We start from the raw sequence: 25,096 nt of genomic DNA on the forward strand, positions 1-25,096 counted from the left end.
GGGAATTGTTAGTCAGAATTCCTGGCTCCTGATTGATGTCCAGAGATATTTTTGGGAATCGGTGCATCTGAATACTGAATTCGACATGACTGTGAAGTTCCCAGGCTGCATAGGTTTTCACATGGAGGGTGGTAGAATAGAATAGAATTGCGATAGTCCAGAAGGAGGCCATTCAGTCCATCGTGTCTGCACCGATTCTGTGACAGAGCATATTATCCATACCCTCTCCCCTGCCCTATCCTACCCTAAGATAAAGGGGAGACGGTTTAGAACGGAGTTGAGGAGGAACTTCTTCACTCAAAGGGTGGTGAATCTCTGGAATTCTCTGCCCGTTGAAGTGGTGGAGGCTGCCTCGCTAAATATTTTTAAGACGCGGGTTGATGGGTTTTTGATAAGAGAGGGGATTAAGGGTTATGGGGAGAGGGCGGGAAAGTGGAACTGAGCCACGACAGATCAGCCATGATCTTATTGAATGGCGGGGCAGGCTCGAAGGGCTAGATGGCCTACTCCTGCTCCTATTTCTTATGTTCTTATGTTCTTATCCCCATAACCCCACATAGTTACATGGCTCATCCCCCAACCTACACATCGTGGGACAATAAGGGGTAGTTTAGCATGGCCAGTGCACCTAACCTGCACATTTTGGGACACTAAGGGGCAATTCAGCATGGTCAATCCACCTAGCCTGCACACCTTTAGACACTAAGGGGCAATTTATAATGGCCAATCCACCTAACCTGCACATCTCTGGACACTAAGGGGCAATTTACCATGCCCAATCCACCTATTCTGCACATCCTTGGATTGAGATAGAAAACTGGAGCATCCAGAGGAAACCCATGCAGATACGTGGAGAATGTGCAAACTCCACACAGACAGTGACCCAAGGCTGGAATTAAACCCTGGTGCTGTGAGACAGCAGTGCTAACCACTGTGCCACTGCACCACCCACTGCCACCATGGATGCCTGGATGTCAGACCATAGCTAAGGCTGGTCCCAGATAACACGTTCGATAAAGGTGATGAGAAACTTGCCAGCAACATTTGTTTAAAAAAAAAGACCTTGTGTGATTTTAACCCACGTACTTTTATTGCCTATTGAGTGAGATGGGGAGTGAGGATGGGACCAAGTGAAGAGGCTGCTTGAGTCCATAAATCTTCCGCTCTGCAAACTGTATGCCACAGACTCTAGGTTGTCCATCAGGCGTGGCCCTGCTGACTGTTGATGCTACATGTGCTAAGCATGTGGTGTCTGCAATGCAGGTCAAGTCTTTGATTTAGTCATCAAAGCGTCCTTCTCCAACTAAAGGGGAAATGCTGAGCTTTGTGGTGTTTGATGAGGCGACACCAATGCAGGGGTGGGATTGTGCAGAATGTTCTCTACTTTGATAGGATAAATGTTGAGAAGGTGTTTCTCCTCGTGTGCCAGACTAAACTAGAGGGGAAAAAAAAATATATAATACAGTCACCAATAAATCCAGTTGCAAATTAGGGGCAGCACGGTGGCACAAAGATTAGCACTGCTGCCTCACAGCGCCAGGGATTTGGGTTCAATTCCAGTCTCCAGTCGCTGACTGTGTGGAGTTTGCATGTTCTCCCCGTGTCTGCTTGGGTTTCCTCCAGGTGCTCTGGTTTTCTCCCACGCTCCAAAGATGTGCAGATTAGGTTAATTGGCCGTGCTAAATTGCCCCTTACAGTCAGGGGGATTAGCAGGGTAAATATGTAGGGTTACAGAGATATGGCCTGGATGGGTTTGCTGTCAGTGTGAGTTCGGAAGGCCAAATAGCCTCCTTCTGCACTGTTGGGATTCAATGAAATTCAAGAGAAATTTATTTTCTCAAGGGTGTGGTTAGAATGTGAAAGCCACGACCACTGCTGTCCTGTCGGGGGTAGTTGAGTTGAATAGCATTCATGTGTTTATGGGAAAGTTCTAAGCACGCAAAGGAAAAAGGAATAGGAGATAGTGATAGGGTGAGGTGAGATAGGGTGGGAGGAGGTTTGTGTGGAGCATAAAATCATGGATGGTTTGGGCAGAATGGCCTGCTTCTGTGGTGGAAAAGAACACAGAGATAGCAAAATAGTCAGACAGACCCAGACAACTAACATGCTGACAGACTGAAAGATCTAGGCACTTCTCCACTGGTATAGGGTTGGATAAAGTGATTGATGGTCAGATAAACTGCCAGCGATAAAGTGGTTAGATTTATTTTTACTGACAGACCCCGAGGTTAAATGCCATCAATTACAGGACATTAAAGGCAGCGTTTTTACAGTAATATAATATGATAAATACATTCAATGCTAATTATTTATAAAATGGAATAATTCAAAGAACATTATTAGCCGCAGCAGGGTTTTATTACAGTTTCACACAGTGATTGAGTGGGGCTGTAAGAGACAGAAATTTGGTTTAATGTGCGCTATGTCCCCCAAAAGATTTAATATTGAAAAGCACGTCAACTTCCTGTTGTTTGTCTGTGCATGCAGTTTATTTTTGCTTGATATATTTGCTATATTATTCAGCTACCTTTCCCTCTGTCTTTCCAACTCTTGTCTATCCATTTATTGGATACAGAATCATTGATCATTGTTGAGCACAGAGTTGCTTTGCTCCAAGCCAACGCAGTGATTCTCCTCGAGATGTGTCTGTCCATCCTCGGCCGTTGTCAAGACTAACGAGCTGACTTCTTGCCTTTCAGGCAAGGGTGGGAGGTCTGGAGTACTCCCCCGGCACAGTGCATATTTTCCCGGATAGCCCGCTGAGCTTCCCGGCCATCATCAGCATTGGAGCTGCAGGGGGTCTTCTCATCATCTTCATCATTGTGGTCCTGATCGCCTACAAGAGGAAATCTCGGGAGAGCGACTTGACACTGAAGAGGCTCCAGATGCAGATGGACAACCTGGAGTCACGGGTCGCCCTGGAATGTAAAGAAGGTAAATTGTGCTGTTGCCTTAACCTTAGACTCTCACTGTATCCTTAAGATACGGCCTTCCAGCCCTCTTGGTAGAAGGCACACACTGCCATTACATAGCTACTTATAAACTAATATAAATCCAATTCCTTTAAATTTAATTTAAAACTCAGAATGAGGAAAAGGATCACTTTGGACAAGGAAATATCCAGCTGTGCTTCCCGGGGGCTTGGGATTAGGACCAGTGCTCATTTTGCTATATATTAATGGTCTGAACTCGAATTCAAAGGGCAGAATTTCAAAGTCTGCAGATGATACAAGGCTCAGGAATGTAATAAACAGTGAAGTAAAGAGTAAAAGACCTCGAGGGCACAGACTGATGGAGTGGGCAGAATTTAAGCCGATTAAAGTTAACACAAAAAAGGATAAAGTGATATGCTTTAGTCATAGAGTTGTAGAGCATGGGAAAAGGATCTTCGGCCCATCGAGTCTGCACCGACAATAACTAAAGATCACTCTAATCCCATTTTCCAGCACTTGTCCCATATCCTTGACTGTTATGAGATTTCAAGTGCTCATGCAAATACTAGGTAAAGGTGTAAGGTTTCTGGCCTCCACTACCTTGATGTGGATATTGCCAGCGTTGGACTGGCGTAAACACAGTAAAAAGTCTGACAACACCAGGTTTTAGTCCAACCTATTTATTTGATAAGCTTGTGAGTATATTATCAAATAAATAGGTTGGACTAAAACCTGGTGTTGTCAGACTTTTTACTCCACTACCTTCCCAGGCAGTGCATTCCAGATTCCCATCACCCTCTGAGTGAAAACTGTTTTTCTCAAACAGGTTGTCAGGGCAAGTTGTGAAAGATGTTAAAAAGCATATGGGATTCTTGGCTTTACTAAAAGAAGCATAGAATACAAGTGCAAGGATGTCATGCTAAACCTTTGTCAACCACTTGTTGTGACTCAGCTAGATTATTATGTTCAATTCTGGGCGCTCGGACCTCAGAGGTGACATTGGGGCATTAGAGAGGATGCTGAAGAAATTGAATAGAATGGCACCAGCAACGAGGGCCTTTAGTTCGGTGGAGAGAATGGAATTCTTTGAAAATTTGATAGAAGTGTTCAGGATTTTGAACGATGTTGACAAAGGAGATAAGGATAAACTGTTTCCGTAAGCTGACCGGTCAGTGATGAAAGGACAAAGGATACATCTGGGACGTCCCCAAGAAGTCCCCAGCATCACAGATGCCAGTCTTTTGCCAATTTGATTCTCTCCACCTGATATCAGAATTGGTTGAAGGCAGTAGACTCTGTAAAGACGCTGGGCCCTGACAGCATCCTGGCAATATTACTGAAGACTTGTGCTTCAAGAACTTGCCGCATCCCTAGCCAACTTGTTCCAGTACAGCTACAACACTGGCATCTATCCAGCAATGTGGAAAATTGCCCAGGTGTGTCCTGAAACCAAAAAGCGGGACAAATCCAACCCGACAAAATACCGCTCCATTATTCTGCCCTTAATCGTCAGTAAGTTCCTGGAAGATGTTGTTGACTGTGCTATCAGGCAGCTTTAATTCAGCAATAACCTGCTCACTGGTGCTCAGTTTGGATTCTGCCGGGCTGTTCAGCTCCTGGCCTCATTTATAAAAAAAAACTTCTACTCCACTCTCAAAGCCAATGCTCAGAGTGGACAGGGCAAACCTGAATCCATTCCTTGCTTGCTCCAAAATCCAAATTCAAAAGCCAATTGAATCCAGTTCAGTGTCTGTTCACCCCCCTGCCACCCCAAGGGAGACAAACATGATCCAAGCTGACAAGATAAGGCATTACACCCCAACTCGGGCTTGATCTGATACTTGGTCTTAGCCAAAAGGTTGAGAAGTGACCTCATTGCAGTCTTGGTCCAAACATGGGCAAAAGAGTTGAACTCAAGAGGGGAGGAGAGAGTGACTGCAGTTGACATTGCAGCCACATTTGACTGTGAGTAGCATCATGGAGCCCCAGCAAATTTGAAATTGATGGGAACTAGGAACAAAACTCTCCACTAGCACAGAGGAAGATGGTTGTGGTTGTTGGAGGTCTATCATCTCGAGCTCAGGACATTGCTACAGGTGTTCCTCAGGATAGTGTCCTAGGCTTAAACTTCTTCAACTGGTTCACCAATGATATTCTCTTGATCATCAGGTTAGGAATGGGGATGTTTGCTGATGATTGCACAATGTTCAACGCCATTCACAAATCCTTACATAATGAAGCAGTGTGCATCCATATGCAGCAAAACCTGGACAACATTCAGACTTGGACTGATAAGTGGCAAGTATCATCTTGTGCCACACAAGTGCCAGACAATGGCCATTTCTAACAACGGAGAATCCAACCTTGACATTCAATGGCATTATCATCACTGAATCCCCCATTATCAACATGCTGAGCATTGCCATTGATCAGAAACTGGGCCAGCCTTAGAAATACTGTGGTTACTGAGCAGGTCATTGATTGGGAATTCTGAGGCAAGTCACTCGCTCCCTGACTCCCTATAGCCTGTTACCATCTATAAAGAACAGGTCAGGAGTATGATGGATTACTCTTCAATTGCCTGGATAGGTGAGCTCAAACAACACTCAACAAGTTCATTTCATAGAACATAGAACATAGAACCTTACAGCGTGGAACAGGCCCTTCGGCCCACAATGTTGCGCCGACCAGTCTTATTTTTAAAAAAAAACATTGACCCACTAATCTAAACCAATCCCTTTTCGTCCATAAACCTATCCACCAATCTCTTAAACGCCCCCAAACTAGGCGCATTTACAACTGCAGCAGGCAGGGCATTCCAGTCCCTCACCACCCTCTGGGTAAAGAACCTGCCCCTGACATCCGTCCTATAACTACCCCCCCTTAATTTAAAGCCATGCCCCCTCGTGCTAGCTTTCTCCATCTGAGGAAACAGGCTGTCACCATCCACCCTATCTAAACCTCTAATCATCTTATATGTTTCTATAAGATCCCCTCTTAGCCGCCTTCTTTCCAGTGAAAACAACCCCAAATCCCTCAGTCTCTCCTCATAGGACCTCCCCTGCATACCAGGCAACATCCTGGTAAACCTCCTCTGCACCCTCTCCAAAGCCTCCACATCCTTCCTGTAATGTGGGGACCAGAACTGCACACAGTACTCCAAGTGCGGCCGCACCAGAGTTGTGTACAGTTGCAACATGACGCTGCGACTCCTAAATTCAATCCCCCTACCAATAAACGCCAAGACACCGTACGCCTTCTTAACAACCTTATCTACTTGATTCCCAACTTTCAGGGATCTATGTACACATACACCTAGATCCCTCTGCTCCTCCACTCTATTCAAAGTCCTCCCGTTAGCCCTATACTCAACACATCTGTTATTCCTACCGAAATGGATTACCTCACACTTCTCCGCATTAAACTCCATCCGCCACCTCGCGGCCCAGCTCTGCAACCTGTCCAAGTCACCCTGCAAACTTCGACACCCTTCCTCACAATCTACCGCACCTCCGACTTTGGTGTCATCAGCAAACTTACTAATCCACCCAACTATACCCTCATCCAGATCATTAATATCCATCCAGGACAGCAGTTTGTTTGATCAGGACCCCATCCATGGCCTTCAACATTCACTCCGTCCACCACCGACGCAGAGTAGCAGCAGTATGTCCTATCTACAATATGTGTTGCAGCAACTTACCAAGGCTGCTTCGACAGCACCTTCCAAACTCATTACCATCTCAAAAGACAAGGGAAGCAGATGCATGGGAATATGACCACCTACAGGTTCCACTCCAAGCCACTCACCACCCTGACTTGGAAATGCATCACTGTTCCTTCACTGTCGCTGGATCAAAATCCTGGAACTCCCTGCCTAACAGCATTGAAGGTGTACCTACACCACATGGACTGCAACGGTTCAAGAAGTCAGCTAACCACCACCATCACAGTGGCAATTAGGGATGGGTAACAAATGCTGGCCTCACCAATGACTGCCACATCCCAAGACTGAATCAAAGATTTTATTCAAGGCAACAAGCAGAAGGCCATATCAGAAATATTGTTATGGCACAGCAAGTATTTGGAATACACGACCTGAAGTGGCGGTGGAAGTAGATTCAATAATAACTTACAAAAAGAAGTTGAATATACACTTGAAGGGATTACCATCAGGATGAGTGGACGGGGGGTGGGGTAGAATCAAGTGGATAGTTCTGCCACAGAGCTGGCACAGGCACATTGGGCTGAATGGCCTCTACCAGTGCTGATTCATTTTATGATCTTATGAAAGATATCCATAGATTACCCTCACATTTAACTCAGAAGGTTTTTGGTTCAAGGCCTACTCCAATTTGACCTAAGCATGTAATACCATAAGACAATAAGATATAGGAGCAGAATTAGGCCATTTGGCCCATCTACTCTGCTCTGCCATTCAATCATGACTGATACATTTCTCAACCCCATTCTCCTGTCTTTTCCCCGTAACCTTTGATCCCCTTACCAAGCAAAAAGCTATCTATCACTGCCTTAAATATACTCAATGAGCTGACCTCCACAGCATTGTGTGGCAATGAATTCCACAGATTCACCACCCCCTGGCTGAAGAAATTACTCCTCATCTCAGTTTTAAAGGATCGTCCCTTATTCTGAGGTTGTGACCTCGCATCCTAGTCTTGCCTCCTAATGGAAACATCTTTCCCATGTCCACTCTATCCAGGCCTTTTAATATTCCACTCACTCTGCAGGGCGGTACTGAGGGAGTGCTGCACTGTCAGAGGTGCGTTTTTCAGATTAAGGCATAGCCATAACCTTCTTATTTTGTAATCTATTCCTCTGTCAGTGAAGCCAAGGAAATCCATAATGCTTATTCAGCAAGATACCCTGACACCACCAAAGTGCGTTAAGCTCCAGGTCTATTTAAATAAAAGCAAATTAGTGCAGATGCTGGAATCTGAAACCAAAAGAGAAAATGCTGGAAAATCTCAGCAGGTCTGGCAACGTCTGTAAGGAGAGAAAAGAGCTGATGTTTCGAGTCCAAATGACCCAGCTTTGACAAAGGGTCGGCTGGACTCAAAACATCAGCTCTTTTCTCTCCTTACAGATGCTGCTAGACTTGCTGAGATTTTCCAGCGCCTTCTCTTTCGGTTCCAGGTCTATTTATTCTTGCACTCTGATGAAAACTGTAAGAAATAAAGGAAAAACAAGAGGCTGCGACTCCCGATATTCATGATCCTTGGCACCGACCTTGTACTGTAGGAGCCTGACGGGTGACTCTAAAATAAAATAATAATTTCTATTTACTTATAGTAGACAAGCCATCATTATCCTATCAGTGTGTTTCATTGTGGTGTTCATTTTGCTAATGGCTGTGTAATTAATCAGGTTGCCTGTATCTCTTGCTGAGCCTTTTTAACTCTGCAATGTTTTCTCGCTGGCAGCCTTTGCAGAGCTTCAGACTGATATCAATGAGCTGACCAGTGATTTGGATGGCACAGGAATTCCCTTCCTAGATTACCGGGCCTATACCATGCGAGTTCTCTTCCCAGGAATCGAAGACCACCCCGTTCTCCGAGAGCTGGAGGTAAGAGAGTGCTGTCCTTGGGGAATGATAGATATTCCAAGTCTGACGGACTTCCCTAAAAACCTGGAATGTGGCTTAGGCGCTCTTCAGTGGGAGGCACAGCAAATTGGGAGTGGCCTCCTCTCGCTCTCTCTGTCTCTGTCTCTGTCTCCTGCTCACTGCATTTCCCCCAGGAGGAAAAAGACAGTTCAGATTCTCCCCATCTGCCTTCTCCTCTTCTGTGGGTAAGATGGCTATCAAGGGATATGGGCCAAATGCATGCAATTGGGACTAGCTTAGTCGTTAATATAGGGGGGCATGGACAATTTGGGCCGAAGGGCCTGTTTCCATGCTCTAATCCTCTTTGACTCTAATGCTATCCTTCACGATTTGGGGTTTGGGGCAGGGGGGGTGGCGAGGGGGAGAAGGGAGTTGGGGGCAGAGAAGGAATAATCAGCAACAGGGGGAAATAAGAATACTGGTCTGAACTGTCTTTTTCGTTCTGGGAGAAATGCAGTGAGCAGGAGAGAGAAGAGAGGTGAGGCGCTATAGACAAAGAAAAATGGGAGGGAGAGAAAAGTAAAAGGGAAAATTAGATCTAAAAGAAAGATTGCCATTTATCTGCTGCCTATCATGGTTTCAGGATGTCCCCAACTGCTTTACACTCAGCGATGTACTTGTGAAGTGTAGTCACTGATACAGGAAATGTGGTAATCAGTTTGAGCATCGCAAGCTTTCCATAGAGAACAAAGTGAGGATGACCCAATAATCAGGACTTGAGTTGCTTGTTGAGGGATACATTTTGCCAGGATGTAGGGAAGAAGGCTTCTACTCTTCTTCGAATTCGATCCCCCTGTGAGGGCAGACGAAGGAGGCCTTGGTTCAACACCCCACCCGAAAGACGGCACTTCTGACAGTGCAGCAGTCCTTCAGTACTGCACTGGATTGCCAACCTGGATGTAGTGCTGAGGAGGTGGGGGCGGAATGTGTCCCCACCACCTTCCTACTCAGTAACAAGAGTGCTACCAAAGTAGTACAAAAGTCTTCGACCTCATCAGTAGACACCTCGTCAGTCTATGAGCAAAGATCAGATGTCCGCCAGTGTTACTCAGCATTATCACTGTGTTCCAAGGCAACACAGAGAATACTGCTCTGAACAACAGTGACTCAATCAGACCCCTTCCCCATCTGGAGTGGCGTGAAGCAGGGGCCTTGCATTCTCACTGTTTTCTCTCTCATGCATCCAAGCCTTTGAAGAAGGTATTTTCCTCCACATAATATCAGGTGGCAGCCTGTTTAACCATGCCTGACCGTGCAGGTGCTGGAATCTGAAACACAAACAGCAAATGCTAGAAATTCTCAGCAAGTCTGACAGCATCTGTGGAGAGAGAATAGAGCCAACGTTTCGAATCAGGATGAGCCTTCGTCAGAGCTTTGTCATGAGTGGCTGTTGTGTTAGCTGAGGAGAGAGCAATAGGACAGCCACAAGGCAGGAGAAGGAGAGAAAAGGGATATATTCTGCAGATATTGGATACTTGGAATTGAATTCTTGGTCTAATTGAGAGCGTTATGTAAGTGTCATGTTGTATCTTGACAGCAAAGCCAGAGCTCAAGGGGTTTGAAGAACATTTTTAATCTGTAATGTAGATGACAGCCTTGGGCTTGGTGTCTAGTACACATTAAATTAGTCACATTTAAAACAAGCTGACACCCCTGGCAGGGGCTGTGACAAAAGCACATGAAACGCTTGCACAGTGACATAGGCGACAGAAGTGTCTCGCCTCCTCTGGCCTGTGGCTGTGGGATCGGGGAGGGCAATCTTTAGCGTTGTCAGAGAACACGGACATATTGCTCTCTGATGCTCTCCCTACGCCATCGGATGGTACATCTTCCCCAGAGGGCTCAGTTGGTTAAATATACTGAAAAACAGATCAGGCAGTTCAGATTCTCTCTGGATTTATTTGATCTCTTATTGTCGCATGTTTTGAGATACAGTGAAAAGTACCAGAATGATAGGGAGTGGGATAGCTTGATCTTGGGTTTGGACATAACTCGGTACAACATTGAGGGCCGAAGGGCCTATACTGTGCTGTACTGTTCTATGTTCTATATTGTTTCTTGCGTGCTATACGGACAAAGCATACCTTTCAAAGATTGAAATGCTTCATGTAGGATAGAGGGGGATGTAAAAGGGGTGGGGGAATTGCATTACTGGATAAAGGAGAATATCACAGCTGTACTGAGGGATGACACCTCAGAGGATTCAGGCAGCGAGGCAAAGTGGATAGAGCTCAGGAATAAGGAGGGTGCAGTCATAACGTTAGAGGCTTATTACCAGCCTCCCAACAGTCAGCGAAAGATAGAGGAGCAGAAATGCAGACAGAGTTTGGAAAGGTGCAAAAACAACAGGGTTGTTGTGGTGGGTGATTTTAACTTTCCCTAAATTGACTGGGACTCACTTACTGCTAGGGGCTTGGATAAGGCAGAATTTATAAGGAGTGTCCAGGAGGGTTTCTTGAAACACTATGTAGATAGCCAAACTCAGGAAAGACCATATTAGACCTAGCATTGGGGAATGAGCCTGGCCAGGCGATCGAAGTTTCAGTTGGTGAGCACTTTGAGAATAGTGATCATAATTCCGTAAGTTGTAAGGTTCTTGTAGATAAGGACAAGAACAGTCCTCAGGCAAAGGTGTTAAACTGGGGGAAGACTAACTACAATAACATTAGGTAGGATCTGGAGAGTGTAGATTGGGGGAGGGTCTTTGAGGGTAAATCAACATCTGGCTTGTGGGAGATAGATGTTTACAAGATTGAGTGGCATGGACAGAGTGGATAGTCACACGCTCTTTCCTAGGGTAGAGAAGTCAAGTATTAGGGGACATAGGTTTAAGGTACGTGGGGAAAAGTTTAGAGGAGATGTGTAAGGCAAGTTTTTTACACATAAGGTGATGAATGTCTGGTACGTGCTGCCCAGGGAGGTTTTGGGAGTAGGTATGATAGCAGTATTTAGGGGGCAACTAGATGAATACGTAAATAGGATGGGAATGGAAGGATATGGACTCCATAAGTGCATATGGTTTTAGTTCCAGCCGGCATCATGATCAGCGCAGGCTTGGAGGGCCAAAGGGCCTGTTCCTGTGCTGTACTTTCCTTTGCTCTTTGTACATAGAGAAGTAGGAAAGGAGAGTGTGAAGAATATAGTGTTATAGTCATAGCTAGGGTGTAGAGAAAGATTTGAAAGTCTGATGGCAGCAGGGAAGGAGTTGTTCTTGAGTTGGTTGGTGTGTGATCTCAGACTTTTGTATCTTTTTCCTAACGGAAGAAGGTGGAAGAGAGAATGTCTAGAGTGCATGGGGTCCTTGATTATGCTGGCTGCTTTGCCAAGGCAGTGTGAAGTGTAGACGGAGTCAATGGATGGGAAGCTGGTTTGCGTGATGGGCTAAGCTACGTTCACAATACTTTGTCGTTTCCTTTATGAAAGGATTCACAATCCTTTGGAGTGCTTTGGATGAAAGTATTTCCACATTTGAGGACACACTAGGGCAGTTGGCACAGCAGGTGGGAGCAGGAAGCTGCATGGGGACATTGATTTGATGGCAAAATTGGGAAATATGAATGCATTCAGTTTGAACGTAAGGAATAGACTTGAAGGAAATAAAACAGTAAAACGGGGAAATGCGAATATGGTCCAAATTGTTCTTTTCCTTCTGGGGAGAGAAAAGGGCTTTCTCAAAGCTGCATAACTGAGGAACTGTCAAGGAGCAGAGAGAGCTAGGTAGAGGAAAAGCAGCCAAAATCCCTACTCAGGGATTGTACATGGGATTAAAATTGTTGAAATCAATTATGATGAACCCCTGGGTCAGATACCCCCTTGAGACTTGATGTATTGTCTCAAGCATTGACTGAGGTACTAGAGAACTCCCAGTGTAAAGAAATATTGGCTATACTCGTTAGTGGCAGGAAAGCAGTGAATCTCCAGGATGGATTCAGATGAAGATTACATCTCCATTTACTCCAATAATCTGCAACAGAAACAAAAATCCAACATCATATGAAAAGCATTTTTGACGCAGTCTTGTAAAATATCTTTAAGGTCACCCGCTATGTAATTGGCACAACAGGGTCATGGTCACTGCCAAGTTTGTGAAATGGGATTCAATTTGTCAAGTGTTGCATAAGTGAGACCAGGAGTCTCTCATTTTGAAGCTTAGTCGCACATGGGTTTTTAACATGTTTTCCTGAAGCTTTGGTTTGTGATCAGGGCCATTCTGCCCATTGACTAGATGACATGTTACCTGGTATCTTACTGTTGTTTTGTCCATCACATTCTGTGTTTACATTTGTTTGGAATTAGCGTCCAGTAACCCCTGGCAACCAACAGATCAAATTCCCGTCATATTAGAAAGATTTTCAGCAGAATTTTGGAGATGTGATTTTTAATTTGTGCATGGGTTGAAGGCATCGCTGGCTGGGCCAGCATTTATTGCCCATCGCTGAAGGCATTTAAGAGTCAACCACAATGCTGTGCGTCTGGAGTCACATGTAGAACAGACTAAGTAAGGACGGCAGATTTTCTTCCTTAAAGGACATTGGTGAATCAGAACGGGTTTTACAACAATCGACAATCGTTTCTTGGTCATCATTACCCTTTTAATTCCAATTTTTTATTTCACCATCTGCCGTAGTGGGATTTGAACCCAGGTCTCCAGAGAATTATCCTGGATCTCTGGATTACTAGTCTAATGGCCAAACCACTACACCACTACCTCCCCTTGTTCCACTATCCCGTCCAATGGAAATCAGGCACTTTGTCCATGATCTTTGCTGACATTATAGGGAATGAATCAGGAATGGGTCAGAGCCTCTGAGATGGCACTTGAACTTGCAACCTTCTGACCCCAAGGTTTGAGTGCTTCCAACTGAGTACCAGCTGGGAGGGGTGATAGAGGAAGAGATGGTAAAGGAGTGATGGAAAAGAAAATCGATAAATTGGTTTCCTCTGGTACTGCAGTAGATTGTCCAGGCTGTCGGGACAGAGACTGTGGGGTAGGATTGCCAGCTTTCCTTATGGCTTCCAAAGGGAGATGTGAGAGAAAATAAAGCGTGGTGTGAAATATAATCATCTATGTTTCAGTGGGTTTGATGAAGAGGCTGTAAACTGTACACTGGCCGACAACCAATTTCCTCCTTTGCTGTCTATTTATTTTCTGTCATTTGAATTCTTCAAAGCAGTCCACAATCGCGTCTCCTGGCATCTGAGCTCATTGCCCAGAAAGTGGCAGACCCACTTAACTTGACCATTATTCATAGCTTTGCAGATTGCCTTCACATCACCCTCGTTCCATTTCCAGTCATCATCCCCTCTCTGTTTCCAGCATTGTTTAAATGCAAGTAGTCTAATAAATATTGGAGGTCCATTCAAAAGTCTTATGGCAGCTGGGAAGAAGCTGTTTTTGAGTCAGCTGATACATGACCTCAGACTTTTATAACTTTTTCCCAATGGAAGAAGGTGGGAGAAAGAATGTCTGGGGTGCGTGGGATCCTAAATTATGCTGGCTACTTTCCTGAGGTAGAGGGAAGTGTAGGCAGAGTCAATGGATGGGAGGCTGGTTTGCATGATGGATTGGGCTACATTCACGACCTTTTGTAGTCTCTTGCCGTCTTGGGCAGAGCAGGAGCCATATCAAGCCATGATACAACCAGAAAGAGTGCTTTCTATGGGGCGTCTGTAAAAGTTGGTGAGAGTTGTGACTGACATGCCAAATTTTCTTAGTCTTCTGAGGAAGTAGATGCGTTGAATGGCTTTCTTAACTATAGCACCAGCATAGTGAGTGGTACTTTGGCACAGTGGTTAGTACTGCTGCCTCACAGCACACAAGAACACAAGAAATAGGAGCAGGAGTAGGCCATCTAGCCCTTCGAGCCTGCCCCGCCATTCAATAAGATCATGGCCGATCTGTCGTGGCTCAGTTCCACTTTCCCGCCCTCTCCCCATAACCCTTAATCCCCTCTCTTATCAAAAACCCATCAACCCTCGTCTTAAAAATATTTAGCGAGGCAGCCTCCACCACTTCAACGGGCAGAGAATTCCAGAGATTCACCACCCTTTGAGTGAAGAAGTTCCTCCTCAACTCCATTCTGAACCGCCCCCCCCCTTTATCTTGAGGCTGTGCCCCCTAGTCCTACTGTCTTTTTTGAGCGGGAAGAGTCTCTCCACCTCTATCCTATCCATCCCATTCATCATCTTATACGTCTCAATGAGATCTCCCCTCATTCTTCTAAACTCTAACGAGTACAAGCCTAGTTTATTCAGCTTCTCCTCATAGCTCAACCCCCTCAACTCCGGTATCAGCCTAGTAAACCTCCTCTGCACTCCCTCCAAGGCCAAATTATCTTTGCGCAGGTGCGGCGCCCAAAACTGCACACAGTACTCCAGCTGCGGCTTCACCAATGCCCTATACAGCCGCAGCAAGACCTCCCTACTTTTATATTCAATCCCCCTCGCTATGAAGGCCAGCATCCCATTCGCCTTCCTGACCACCTGCTGCACCTGCAAGCTGGGTTTTTGCGACTCATGCACAAGGACCCCGAGGTCCCTCTGCACCGTCGCCTGCTGCAGTTTTTCGCCACGTAAGTAATAGTCCTTCCTACCATTATTCCTACCAAAGTGGACCACCTCACACTTGCCAACATGAAATTCCATTTGCCATTTCCTGGCCCATTCGCCCAGCCTATCTAGATCCTTCTGCAGACTCTCCACACCCTCCGCACAATTTGCCGTTCCCCCAACCTTGGTGTCATCAGCAAATTTCGACACCCTACACTCGGTTCCCTCCTCCAGATCATCTATATAAATGGTAAAAAGCTGAGGCCCCAGCACCGACCCCTAGGGCACTCCACTAGTCACCATCCGCCAATCCAAATAGCACCCGTTGACCCCCACTCTCTGCCTCCTATTTGACAACCAATCCTCTATCCACGCTAACACCCTACCCCCAACTCCATGTCCCTCGACCTTCTGCAATAATCTCTTGTGAGGTACTTTGTCAAACCAGGGATCTGTGTTCAATTCCAGCCTCAGGAGGTGCTAACTGACACTTCAGACATTAAACCGAGGCCCTGCCTCCCGTCTCAGGTGAATGTTAAAAATCATATGGCATCTTAAAAGAGCAGGGAAGTTTATCGACAGTGCCGAGTCCAGAAACAGATTACCCTGGCATTATCACATTGCTGTTTGTGGGAGCTTGCTGTGCATTAATCAACAGCCACACCTCCTACATTATAACCAACACTTGACAAAGTAACTCATTGCCTGTAAGGAACTTTAGGGTGCCTGGTGGTTATGAAAAGCACTATGTCAATGCAAGTTCTTTTATATTTATTGGGGAGGCAACATTTGTGGATTACAAATATTAAGTAGTCACTAATAAATACAATAAGGGAATTTAGGAGACATTTCTGGGCCTGAATAATTAGAATGTGGAGCTTGTTGTCACACAGCCTACTTGAGATGAACAGCATGGGTTCAGTAAAGTGGAAGCTGGATAAAGACATAAGCGAGAAAGGACCAGAAAGATATGCTGATGGGGTTAAATTAAGCAGGGTTGAAGAAGACTTTTTTAATTCATTTATGGGACACGGGCATTGCTGGCTGGTCAGCATTTATTGCCCATCCCTAGTTGCCCAAGGACAGTTGAGAATCAGCCACATTGCTGTGACCCTGGAATCACAAGTGGACCAGACCAGATAAAGACGGCAGATTTCCTTCCTTAAAGGGCATTATTAAACCAGACGGGTTTTTCCAACAATTGACACTGGTTTCATGGACACCAGTAAATTCTTAATTCCAGATATTTTTTATTGAATTCAAATTCCACCATCTGGCGGGATTCGAACCCGGGTCCCTAGAACATTAGCTGAGTTTCTGGATTAATAGTCTCGCGATAATGGCACTAAGCCATCGCTTCCCTTCGCACGAAGTATAAACACAGGCATGGAGTAATTGAGCTGGTCAGCCTGTTTCTGTGCTTTAGATTCTCAGCAATTCTGTGTAAACTCGGTCACAATGTGAGGAGAGCAATACTGGACACTGTATTCCAACTGAGGCCAATCAACCTCGCTCATTGATGAGGCCTGGTGGGAATAGGCGTCCGAATGGAGTGTCCACATCTGAGGCAAGAAGCTGCCTGAACCCGCTCCAGGATTTTCCGGCATTTCGATCTCGTTTGTCTCTGAAGTCGGCAGGCCGCAGCCCACTGGGGAACACTGTCAGCTGGGGTGGTTCTGCGTAAGAAGTCTCACAACACCAGGTTAAAGTCCAACCAGTTTATTTGATAGTAAACCCACAAGCTTTCGGGGTTTGCCCCTTCCTCAGGTGAGTGGAGAGTTCTGGTCTCAGATCTCCACTCACCTGATGAAGGGGCAAACCCTGAAAGCTTGTGGGCCTGCTATCAAATAAATTGGTTGGGCTTTAACCTGGTGTTGTGAGACTTCTTACCGTGTTTACCCCAGTCCAACGCCGGCACATCATGGTTCTGAGTGGCCATCTGATGCATGGAGGTGGCTGCTGCTGGAAATCAGTTCCAGCGCTTCACTACTTCCAGCCTCTGAACCAAATCACAAGACACCTGTACAGCGGCGGGATCAAATGAGGGCCCAGACGCTGGCCATTTCAGAATTGCTTTCCTAATTGACTGCAGTCAGACCAGATTGGCAATAAAAGTTTCTGTGATATATTTTGCCGTAGGCTATCTTCCACCAAAGTATGGCTCGTAATTATTTATCAACTAATTCGCTCCTATAAAGATAATACTTTGTCTTATTTACCACAGAAAATGGTTTCAAACATCACGAGCCGTCAGCTTATTAATGAGTCTATAAGGGGGTGGAAATAGTTGTCATGCCAAACATTTCAAAAGGGAATCAAGCTTGATTTAAATTCTGTGGCTCTAACTTGCACTGCTGCCCCAGGCATTTGTAGGAAGCTGTTAATAAGCTATTATGTAGCTAATGTTAGTCTTTCTCAACTTGCCCCTCACTGAATTCCCCATTTGAACAAGTTCATAAAACTGGTACTAAGTAACTGCTGTAATTCAACACTCTGAAAACCTTTAATGTTATTTACAGAAACAAAGGGACTGGACTCTGGCCTTAGCCTTAAGGGCGGCACGGTGGTACACTGGTGAGCGCTGCTGCCTCACAGCACCACAGACCCGGGTTCAATTCCCAGCTTGGGTGACTGTGTGGAGTTTGCACATTCTCCCCATATCTGCATGGGTTTCCTCTGGGAGCTCCGGTTTTCTCCCATAGTCCAATGATGTTCGGGCTAGGTGGATTGGCAATGGTCCCTTAGTGTCAGGGTGTTTAGCAGGATAAATATATGGGCTTATGAGGGATAGGGCCTGTGTGGGAATGTTGTCGATGCAGGCTCGATGGGCTGAACAGCCTCCTTCTGTCCTGTAGAGATTCTGTGATTCTTCTGGGGTTCACATTCAAATCTGAACCAGGCTGACGTGAGGAAAGTGTATTTCAATCTGTTGACTGTGGAGCCTCAATGTCAAATTGAGGTGGTTCAGGGAAGAACCACTTAGCGCATCGCAGAGGATTGACTCCGCAGGAGAAAGTTAGTTTTTTCAATCAGGAATGGAAGTGACTGAGGCAAGTTAAGGGCCTTTTCATAAATAATGATGGATATCTGAAATGTGGACAGGACAGTTGAGGGAAGAACAAATACAGGGCTAAACAAATACAAGTACAAGCGGGCACAAGTTCAAGGTAAGCGGGAAATGGTTCAGGGAGATGTGCGGGGGGAAGTTTTTTACACAGAGGGTGGTGGTGGCCTGGAATGCACTGCCAATGAGATGGTTGAGGCAGATATGTTAGCAACATTTAAGTCTTACCTGGAGAGATACATGAACAGAATGGGAACAGAGGGATACAGGCAGTTGCTCTAGATAGGGCAATGTGATTGGTGCAGGCTTGGAGGGCTGAAAGGCCTGTTCCTCTGTTGTACTGTTCTTTGTTCATTTGCTCATTTGGGAAATGGCTGTGATGAGAGCAGGGTGCCTCTGATGGCTGAGCTAGCAAACATTGAATGCCTTTTTGAACTTGTGAAAGGAGTTTAAGCGGACTCTGTGCATTTCTAACAGATGTAGGCAGAGTCAGCATTGAGAAAGGTTGAACAACTTTGCAGTGCAGTGGGCTGGGTGCAAGTACGTCTTTGGAGCAGATTGCAGAGATGTACTCTGCGTGAAACTCTTATCGCAGCTAGTTTGAGTGTTTGATGCAATGTTAACACAGACAAAGACAAAAATACGCATGCAAATTGTTAAAAGGGCCATATCGTCTTTGTCAAATTCTAAAGTGAAATGTGTATGTTAGCGTTTTGGAAATTTGGATCAGATGCTTTGAAAGAAGCTACTTTGAAGTGATTGTGAACTTTGTTTGAATTGGGATTGTTATTGAGGAGCCAGTATAGCTCAGTTTTCAGTCTAAGGTCTGTCCACACAAGGACTGTCAGATGAGAACGCAGTCTCAGAAATTCCGTATCATGAGCGGAACATTGTGAGAAACTCTGAGATAATCCATAGAAAGAACAATAAATTTTGACATACAATCGGGCATGATCATATTTTACTTACATCCAAAGATGTGCAGGTTAAATTGATTGGCCATGCTCAATCGTCCCTTAATGTCAGGCTAAATACATGGGGTTACAGGGATAGGTTAGGATTGTTGTCAGTGCAGACTCGAGGGCCAAATGGCCTCTTTCTGCACCGTAAGGATTCTATGATTCTACAACTCGACTTCTGTCTGTGTGGAGTTTGCACGTTCTCCCCTTGTCTGTGTGGGTTGCCTCCGGGTGCTCTGGTTTCCTCCTATAGTCCAAAGATGTGCGGGTTAGGTGGATTGGCCATGCTAGATTGCCCCTTAGTGACCTAAAATGTGTAGGTTAAGAGGATTAACGAGGTAAATACTTGGGGTTACCAGGAACAGGTCTGGGAGGGATTGGCCCTTGGTGTCAGGGGGATTACGTGGGGTTACAAGGATAGGGTCTGGGTGTCAGTGCAGGCTCATTGGGCCATATGGCTCCTCCTGCACTGTAGGAATTTTATGGTTCAACGATTCTCACTGTGGAGGTGCCAGAGGTGAGATGAGAATTTTATTTCCGCCGTGAGTTGTTCTGATTTGTAATGTACTGTCTGAAGGAAAGAAGGAAGCAGATTCAGTAATGACGTTCAATAAGGAATTAAAGAGCTGCAGTCAAAACAATTGTTGGGCGATGGGGAAAGACTAGAGGAATGAAACTTACTGCATAGCTCTTTCAAAGAGCTAGCATACATACAATTGGCTGAATAGCCTCCTCTTGTGGCTCTGTGCTAATTGAGTTATGAAGTACATTAACAGGGAAGGCCATTGAAGCAGCATATAAACCATAAGCATCTTTCAAACTAAACTCCAGCACAGAGATTTCACCACATGGCTTTTTGTCAGCTCTAATATTTTCACAACTAGTAAACCTTCAGCTTTTAAAGAAAGTAAAGACAATTCTTTTTAAGATCCCAATGATTTTTCTCCTGGATTTAATCACAACAGCAGCCAGGATGGGTGCGGCACGGTGGCACAGTGGTTAGCACTGCTGCCTCACAGTGCCAAGGACCCAGGTTTGATTCCTGGCTTGTGTGGGATCTGCACATCCTCCCCATTTCTGTCTGGGTTCTTCTGGGTGCTCTGGTTTCCTCCAGGAGTCTGAAAAACGTGCTGGTTAGGTTCATTGGCCATGCTAAATTGTCCCTCAGTGTACCCGAACAGACTCTAAATTGTGGTAACTAGGGGATTTTCACAGTAACTTCATTGCAATGTTAATGTAAGCCTATTTGTGACAATAATAAATAAAAGGAAGTCAATCATTGAATTGAGGGAACTCCAGGAGCAATCTCTTTTTCCTTATTCATTCATTGGGACGTGGGTATTGCTGGCCAGGCAGCAATTATTGGCCACCTCCAGTTGCCTTTGAGAAGTTGGCAGTGAGCTGCCTTCCTGAACTGCTTAGGTCTGTGCAGTGGCCATTCTCACATGATGCTGTTGAGCGAGAACTCCAGGATTTTGACCCAGTGACAGTGAAGAGTGATACGTTTCCAAGTCAGAAAGGTCTGTAACTTAAAACCATAGAGTGACTATGACATGGACGGGGGCCATTCTGCTAATGGAGTCTATGCCAGCCCTCTGTAGAGCAACCCAGTCAATCCCATTTCCCACTCTTAAACAACAAAGAACAAAGAAAATTGCAGCTCAGGACCGGGCCCTTCGGCCCTCCAAGCCTGCGCCGATCGTGCTGCCCGACTTAACTAAAACCCCCTACCCTTCCGGGGACCATATCCCTCTACCCCAATCCTATTCATGTACTTGTCAAGATGTCCCTTAAAAGACACTACCGTATCCGCTTCCACTACCTCCCCCAGCAACGGGTTCCAGGCACCCACTACTCTCTGTGTAAAAAATCTGCTTCGTACATCTCCTCTAAACTTTATCCCTTGCACCTTAATCCTATGCCCCCTAATAATTGCATCTTCCACCCTGGGAAAAAGCTTCTGACTATCCACTCTGTCCATGCCCCTTATAATCTTGTAGACTTCTATCAGGTCGTCCCTCAACCTCCGTCACTCCAGCGAGAACAAACTAAGTTTCTCTAACCTCTCCTCATAGCTAATGCCCTCCATACCAGGCAACATCCTGGTAAATCTTTCTTGTACCTTCTCCAAAGCCTCCACATCCTTCTGGTAGTGTGGCGACCAGAATTGAACACTATATTCCAACTAACATCCTATAAAGCTGCAACATGACTTCTCAATTTTTAAACTCAATACCCCAGCCGATGAAGGCAAGCATGTCGTAGGCCTTCTTGACTATCTTTTCCACCTGCATTGCTCCTTTCAGTGACCTGTGTACCTGTACACACAGATCCCTGGATCTCTGGGTCCTATAACCCCAAGTAACTTTACTTTTCCTCAAGTGCCCATCCAATTTCCTTTCGAAATAACTTATTGCCCCTGCTTCCACCAGGGGCACGCTTAACTTAATTACTATTTGCTGTGCAAAAACAGTTCTTCCTCATATCCACCACTATATCTCTTGCCCATACCCATAGGTCTGTGCCCCCCAGTCTTTGTGCTGTCTCTGAATGGGAGCAGTTTTTCTTTGTCTGTCATACCAAACTTGTTATGACCTTGTGTACCTCTATAAAATCTCCCCTCAACCTCCTTTGCTGAAAGGAGAATGATCCCAGCATCTCCAGGTTAACTTCATAACTAAAATTTCTCATCTCTCCAGCCATTCTGGTAAGCCCGGACTTTAGGACCATTCTGGACTTGGTGGGGAAGTTATAGGTGGTGGTGTTCCCATGTGCATGCTGACTTTGTCCTTCTTGATATTAGAGGTTGTGATGGTGGAGGGAATAAGTGTTTAAGGTAGTGATTGAGGTGCTGATCAAGTGGGGCTTCTTTCTCCTGGATGGTTTTGAGTTTCTTGAGTGTTGTTGGAGCTGCACTCATCCAGACAAGTGGGGACTATTCTGTCACACTCCTAACTTGTGCCTTGTAGATGGTGGACAGGCTATGGGGAGTCAGGAGGTGAGTTATTCTGACCCGCAGCCTTTGGACAGTTGACAATCCCATTGACTACACAATGGATATCTGGAAAGAGGCGCTCTCTGAACCCATTGGCCAGACTTGGGCAGCAGGAATTGGTGAACACGTGTTTGAAACTGTCACATATTTCTCAGAGATGGCAGAGAATGAGCAGATGTGGTGAAAAGAAAATTGTTAGACCTTAGTCATCCATTCCTGTCCCTGCAGCTTCTTGTTTTAGTCAATACACCACCTCATTATGAAACAGAGAGATAACTTTCTCAATCTCAGCCTCGGGTCACTGTGTAGAGCGTGAACATTCTCCCTGTATCTGCGTGGGTTTCCTCTGGGCGCTCTGGTTTCCTCCCACAGTCCAAAGATGTGTGGGTTAGGTTGATTAGCCATGCTAAATTGCCCCTTAGTGTCAGTAGATTAACAGGGTAAATATGTTGGGTTATGGGAATAGGGTCTGGGTGGAATTGTGGTTAGTGCAGGTTCAATGGGCTGAATGGCTTCCTTCTGTACTGTAGGGATTCTTAACAAGACGGAGACTTTCAACTTTGTAAATGCTTTTTCTCCGGGGGTGGGGGCACATTTCTATTTTTGCCTTACCAAGGAGACCGGTGAGCAGATTTCAGAAAGCTACGTGAAAGTTTTAAAAAGAAGTATGAAGAAAAGAAGGATCACTGTGAAAGAATGGGGGCAGAGTTGCCTGGAATGGACTGGGAAAAGAGTTTAGTAGGAAAGATCAGCAATGGCAGATATTCGTGAAAATAATCCATGACTCACATCAAGGATATGCGAGGAAGAAGGATCCTAGAAAGGGGAAAAATGGACCATTGTTAACCAAAAAAGTTATTAAACCGAAAGGAAAAAAAACATATAATATGACCAAGATTAGTGTAAGAGAATTGAGAATGTTTTAACAGCCTGTGATTGGAGGTAATCTTTTAACTTCACTTCCCTGTCTTACTGGGCTTTTGAACAATGGATCCATGGGCCTCATTGAATGGGTTTGGGCGCCATAATCCAGCCCAGGAACCATGGGTTGAACAAGCCAAATATAACAGTGCAGCTGCAGTTTAAAACCATGGTCCATGTACCAACATCAAGACATCGGGTTGGTAATGATGGGAGAGAGGAGAGGGTTAACAAGACGAGAAGGGTTTGGTGACCACTGCTTTGGGAGATTGTTGATTTGATCTTTGTCTTCCCGCAAGGTTCCCGGCTACAGGCAGGAGCGGGTGGAGAGAGGCTTGACGCTGTTCGGGCAGCTCATCAACAACAAAGTCTTCTTATTGACCTTCATCCGGACACTGGAGTCCCAGCGGAGTTTCTCCATGAGGGACCGAGGAAACGTGGCTTCACTGATCATGACTGTGCTCCAGACTAAGCTGGAGTACGCCACCGATGTCTTAAAACAGCTACTCTCAGATCTGATTGACAAGAACCTGGAGAGCAAGAACCATCCCAAACTTCTGTTGAGGAGGTAAGACATTTTCCTTTATTCATTTGTGGGACATGGGCATCACTGACTGGGCAGCATTTATTTATTGCCCATCCCTAGTTGCCCCGGGAGAGCAGTTGAGAGTCAACCACATTGCTGTGGTTCTGGAGTCACAAGCAGGCCAGACCAGGTAAGGAGGACAGATTCCCTTCTCTAAAGGACATTAGTGAACCTGATGAGTTTTTCTGACAATCACCAATGATTTCGTGTTACCCAAAGAGAGAAAATGCTGGAAAATCTCAGCAGGTCTGGCAGCATCTGTAAGGAAAGAGAAGAGCCAACGTTTTGAGTCCAGATGACCTTTTATCAAAGTTTGAATGAAACATCAGCTGAGATTTTCCAGCACTTTTTTTTGGTTTCAGATTCCAGCATCTGCAGTAATTTGCTTTTATCCAGTGGTTTCATGGTCATCAGTAGATATTTAATTCCAGATATTTTTTATTGAATTCAAATTCCACCATCTGTCATGGTGGGATTTGAACCTGGGTCCCCAGAACATTAGCTGAGGTTCTGGGTTAATAGTCTATCCATAATACCACTGGGCCATCACCTCCCATTGCAGATTGGATTGCCAGCTCTGTTTTGAGACAGGTCCCAGAATTATGGTTGGAATATTCACAAGTGCAGCTCAGAATCTCTCATTCGAAATGGCCAGGTTAACTTGTTGTTGACAAAGGTGAAGTTTTCAAAAACTAAGGGGCGCAGGGTTAGGAGTAAAGAGTTAAAAGGGGATGCGAGCAGAATGTTTTCACACAACAGACTGGTTATGTTGCTTCAAGAGACAATTAGAGATAGCAATGCTGACAAGGCAAGGCAAATGGAGTTGAAAAAGGATATTCTTGGACTTCTTCAAGCACAAACCTTCAGCTCGTGATTGCACTTTCATGCACAGTATTATGTTTGAGCAGATGCCTCGCTTTCCTGTTAGTGATAACTGTCACCTCCATCAGAAAGTGTCTCTTCTTCCTGCTCTGTGAGGCGGAGTTGCACTAAAGATAGAACCCCTACAGTGCAGGAGGAGACCATTCAGCTCATTGATTCTGTACCAACCACAATCCCATCCAGTCCCCACCCCCCTTAACCTCATGCATTTATCCTAGCTAGTCCCCTGACACCAAGGGTCAATTTAGCATGGCCAATCCACCTAACCTGCACATCTTTGGACTGTGGGAGGAGACCCATGCAGACGCGAGGAAAATGTGCAAACTCCACACAGACAGTGACCCGAGGCCAGAATTGAACCTGTGTCCCTGGCGTGTGAGGCAGCAGTGCTAACCGCCGTGCCGCAACAGCAACAAACACATGAAATTCATCTGTGCCAAGGAGCCCTCGCACCATTTTAGTCAGCGCGCTCTGCTGCCAATCTGTGTGACGGCAATGTGGCGCCAATTCTTGAGTAGACCACCTGTACCAGTGATGTAGTGGCCATCACAGAGATGTGGTTGCGGGAGGGGCAGGATTGG

At 45.5% G+C, this 25,096-nt stretch overlaps 1 protein-coding gene across 4 annotated transcripts in view; it reads left to right on the plus strand.

Annotated features, from left to right (window-relative positions):
* Positions 1–25,096, plus strand: part of plxna4 (plexin A4) — a 641,164-nt gene that overhangs the window by 543,595 nt on the left and 72,473 nt on the right. For all 4 annotated transcript variants that reach the window (XM_080207652.1, XM_080207655.1, XM_080207653.1 and 1 more), the window contains exons 20-22: positions 2,700–2,934; positions 8,378–8,520; positions 23,347–23,615. In XM_080207652.1, the coding sequence (XP_080063778.1) occupies positions 2,700–2,934; positions 8,378–8,520; positions 23,347–23,615 (647 nt within the window). The remainder of the gene's footprint in view (positions 1–2,699; positions 2,935–8,377; positions 8,521–23,346; positions 23,616–25,096) is intronic.

The sequence above is a fragment of the Carcharhinus amblyrhynchos genome, chromosome 19 (genome assembly GCF_965287045.1).
Source record: "Carcharhinus amblyrhynchos chromosome 19, sCarAmb.v2.hapA, whole genome shotgun sequence".
In the NCBI taxonomy this organism is placed as follows: domain Eukaryota; kingdom Metazoa; phylum Chordata; class Chondrichthyes; order Carcharhiniformes; family Carcharhinidae; genus Carcharhinus; species Carcharhinus amblyrhynchos.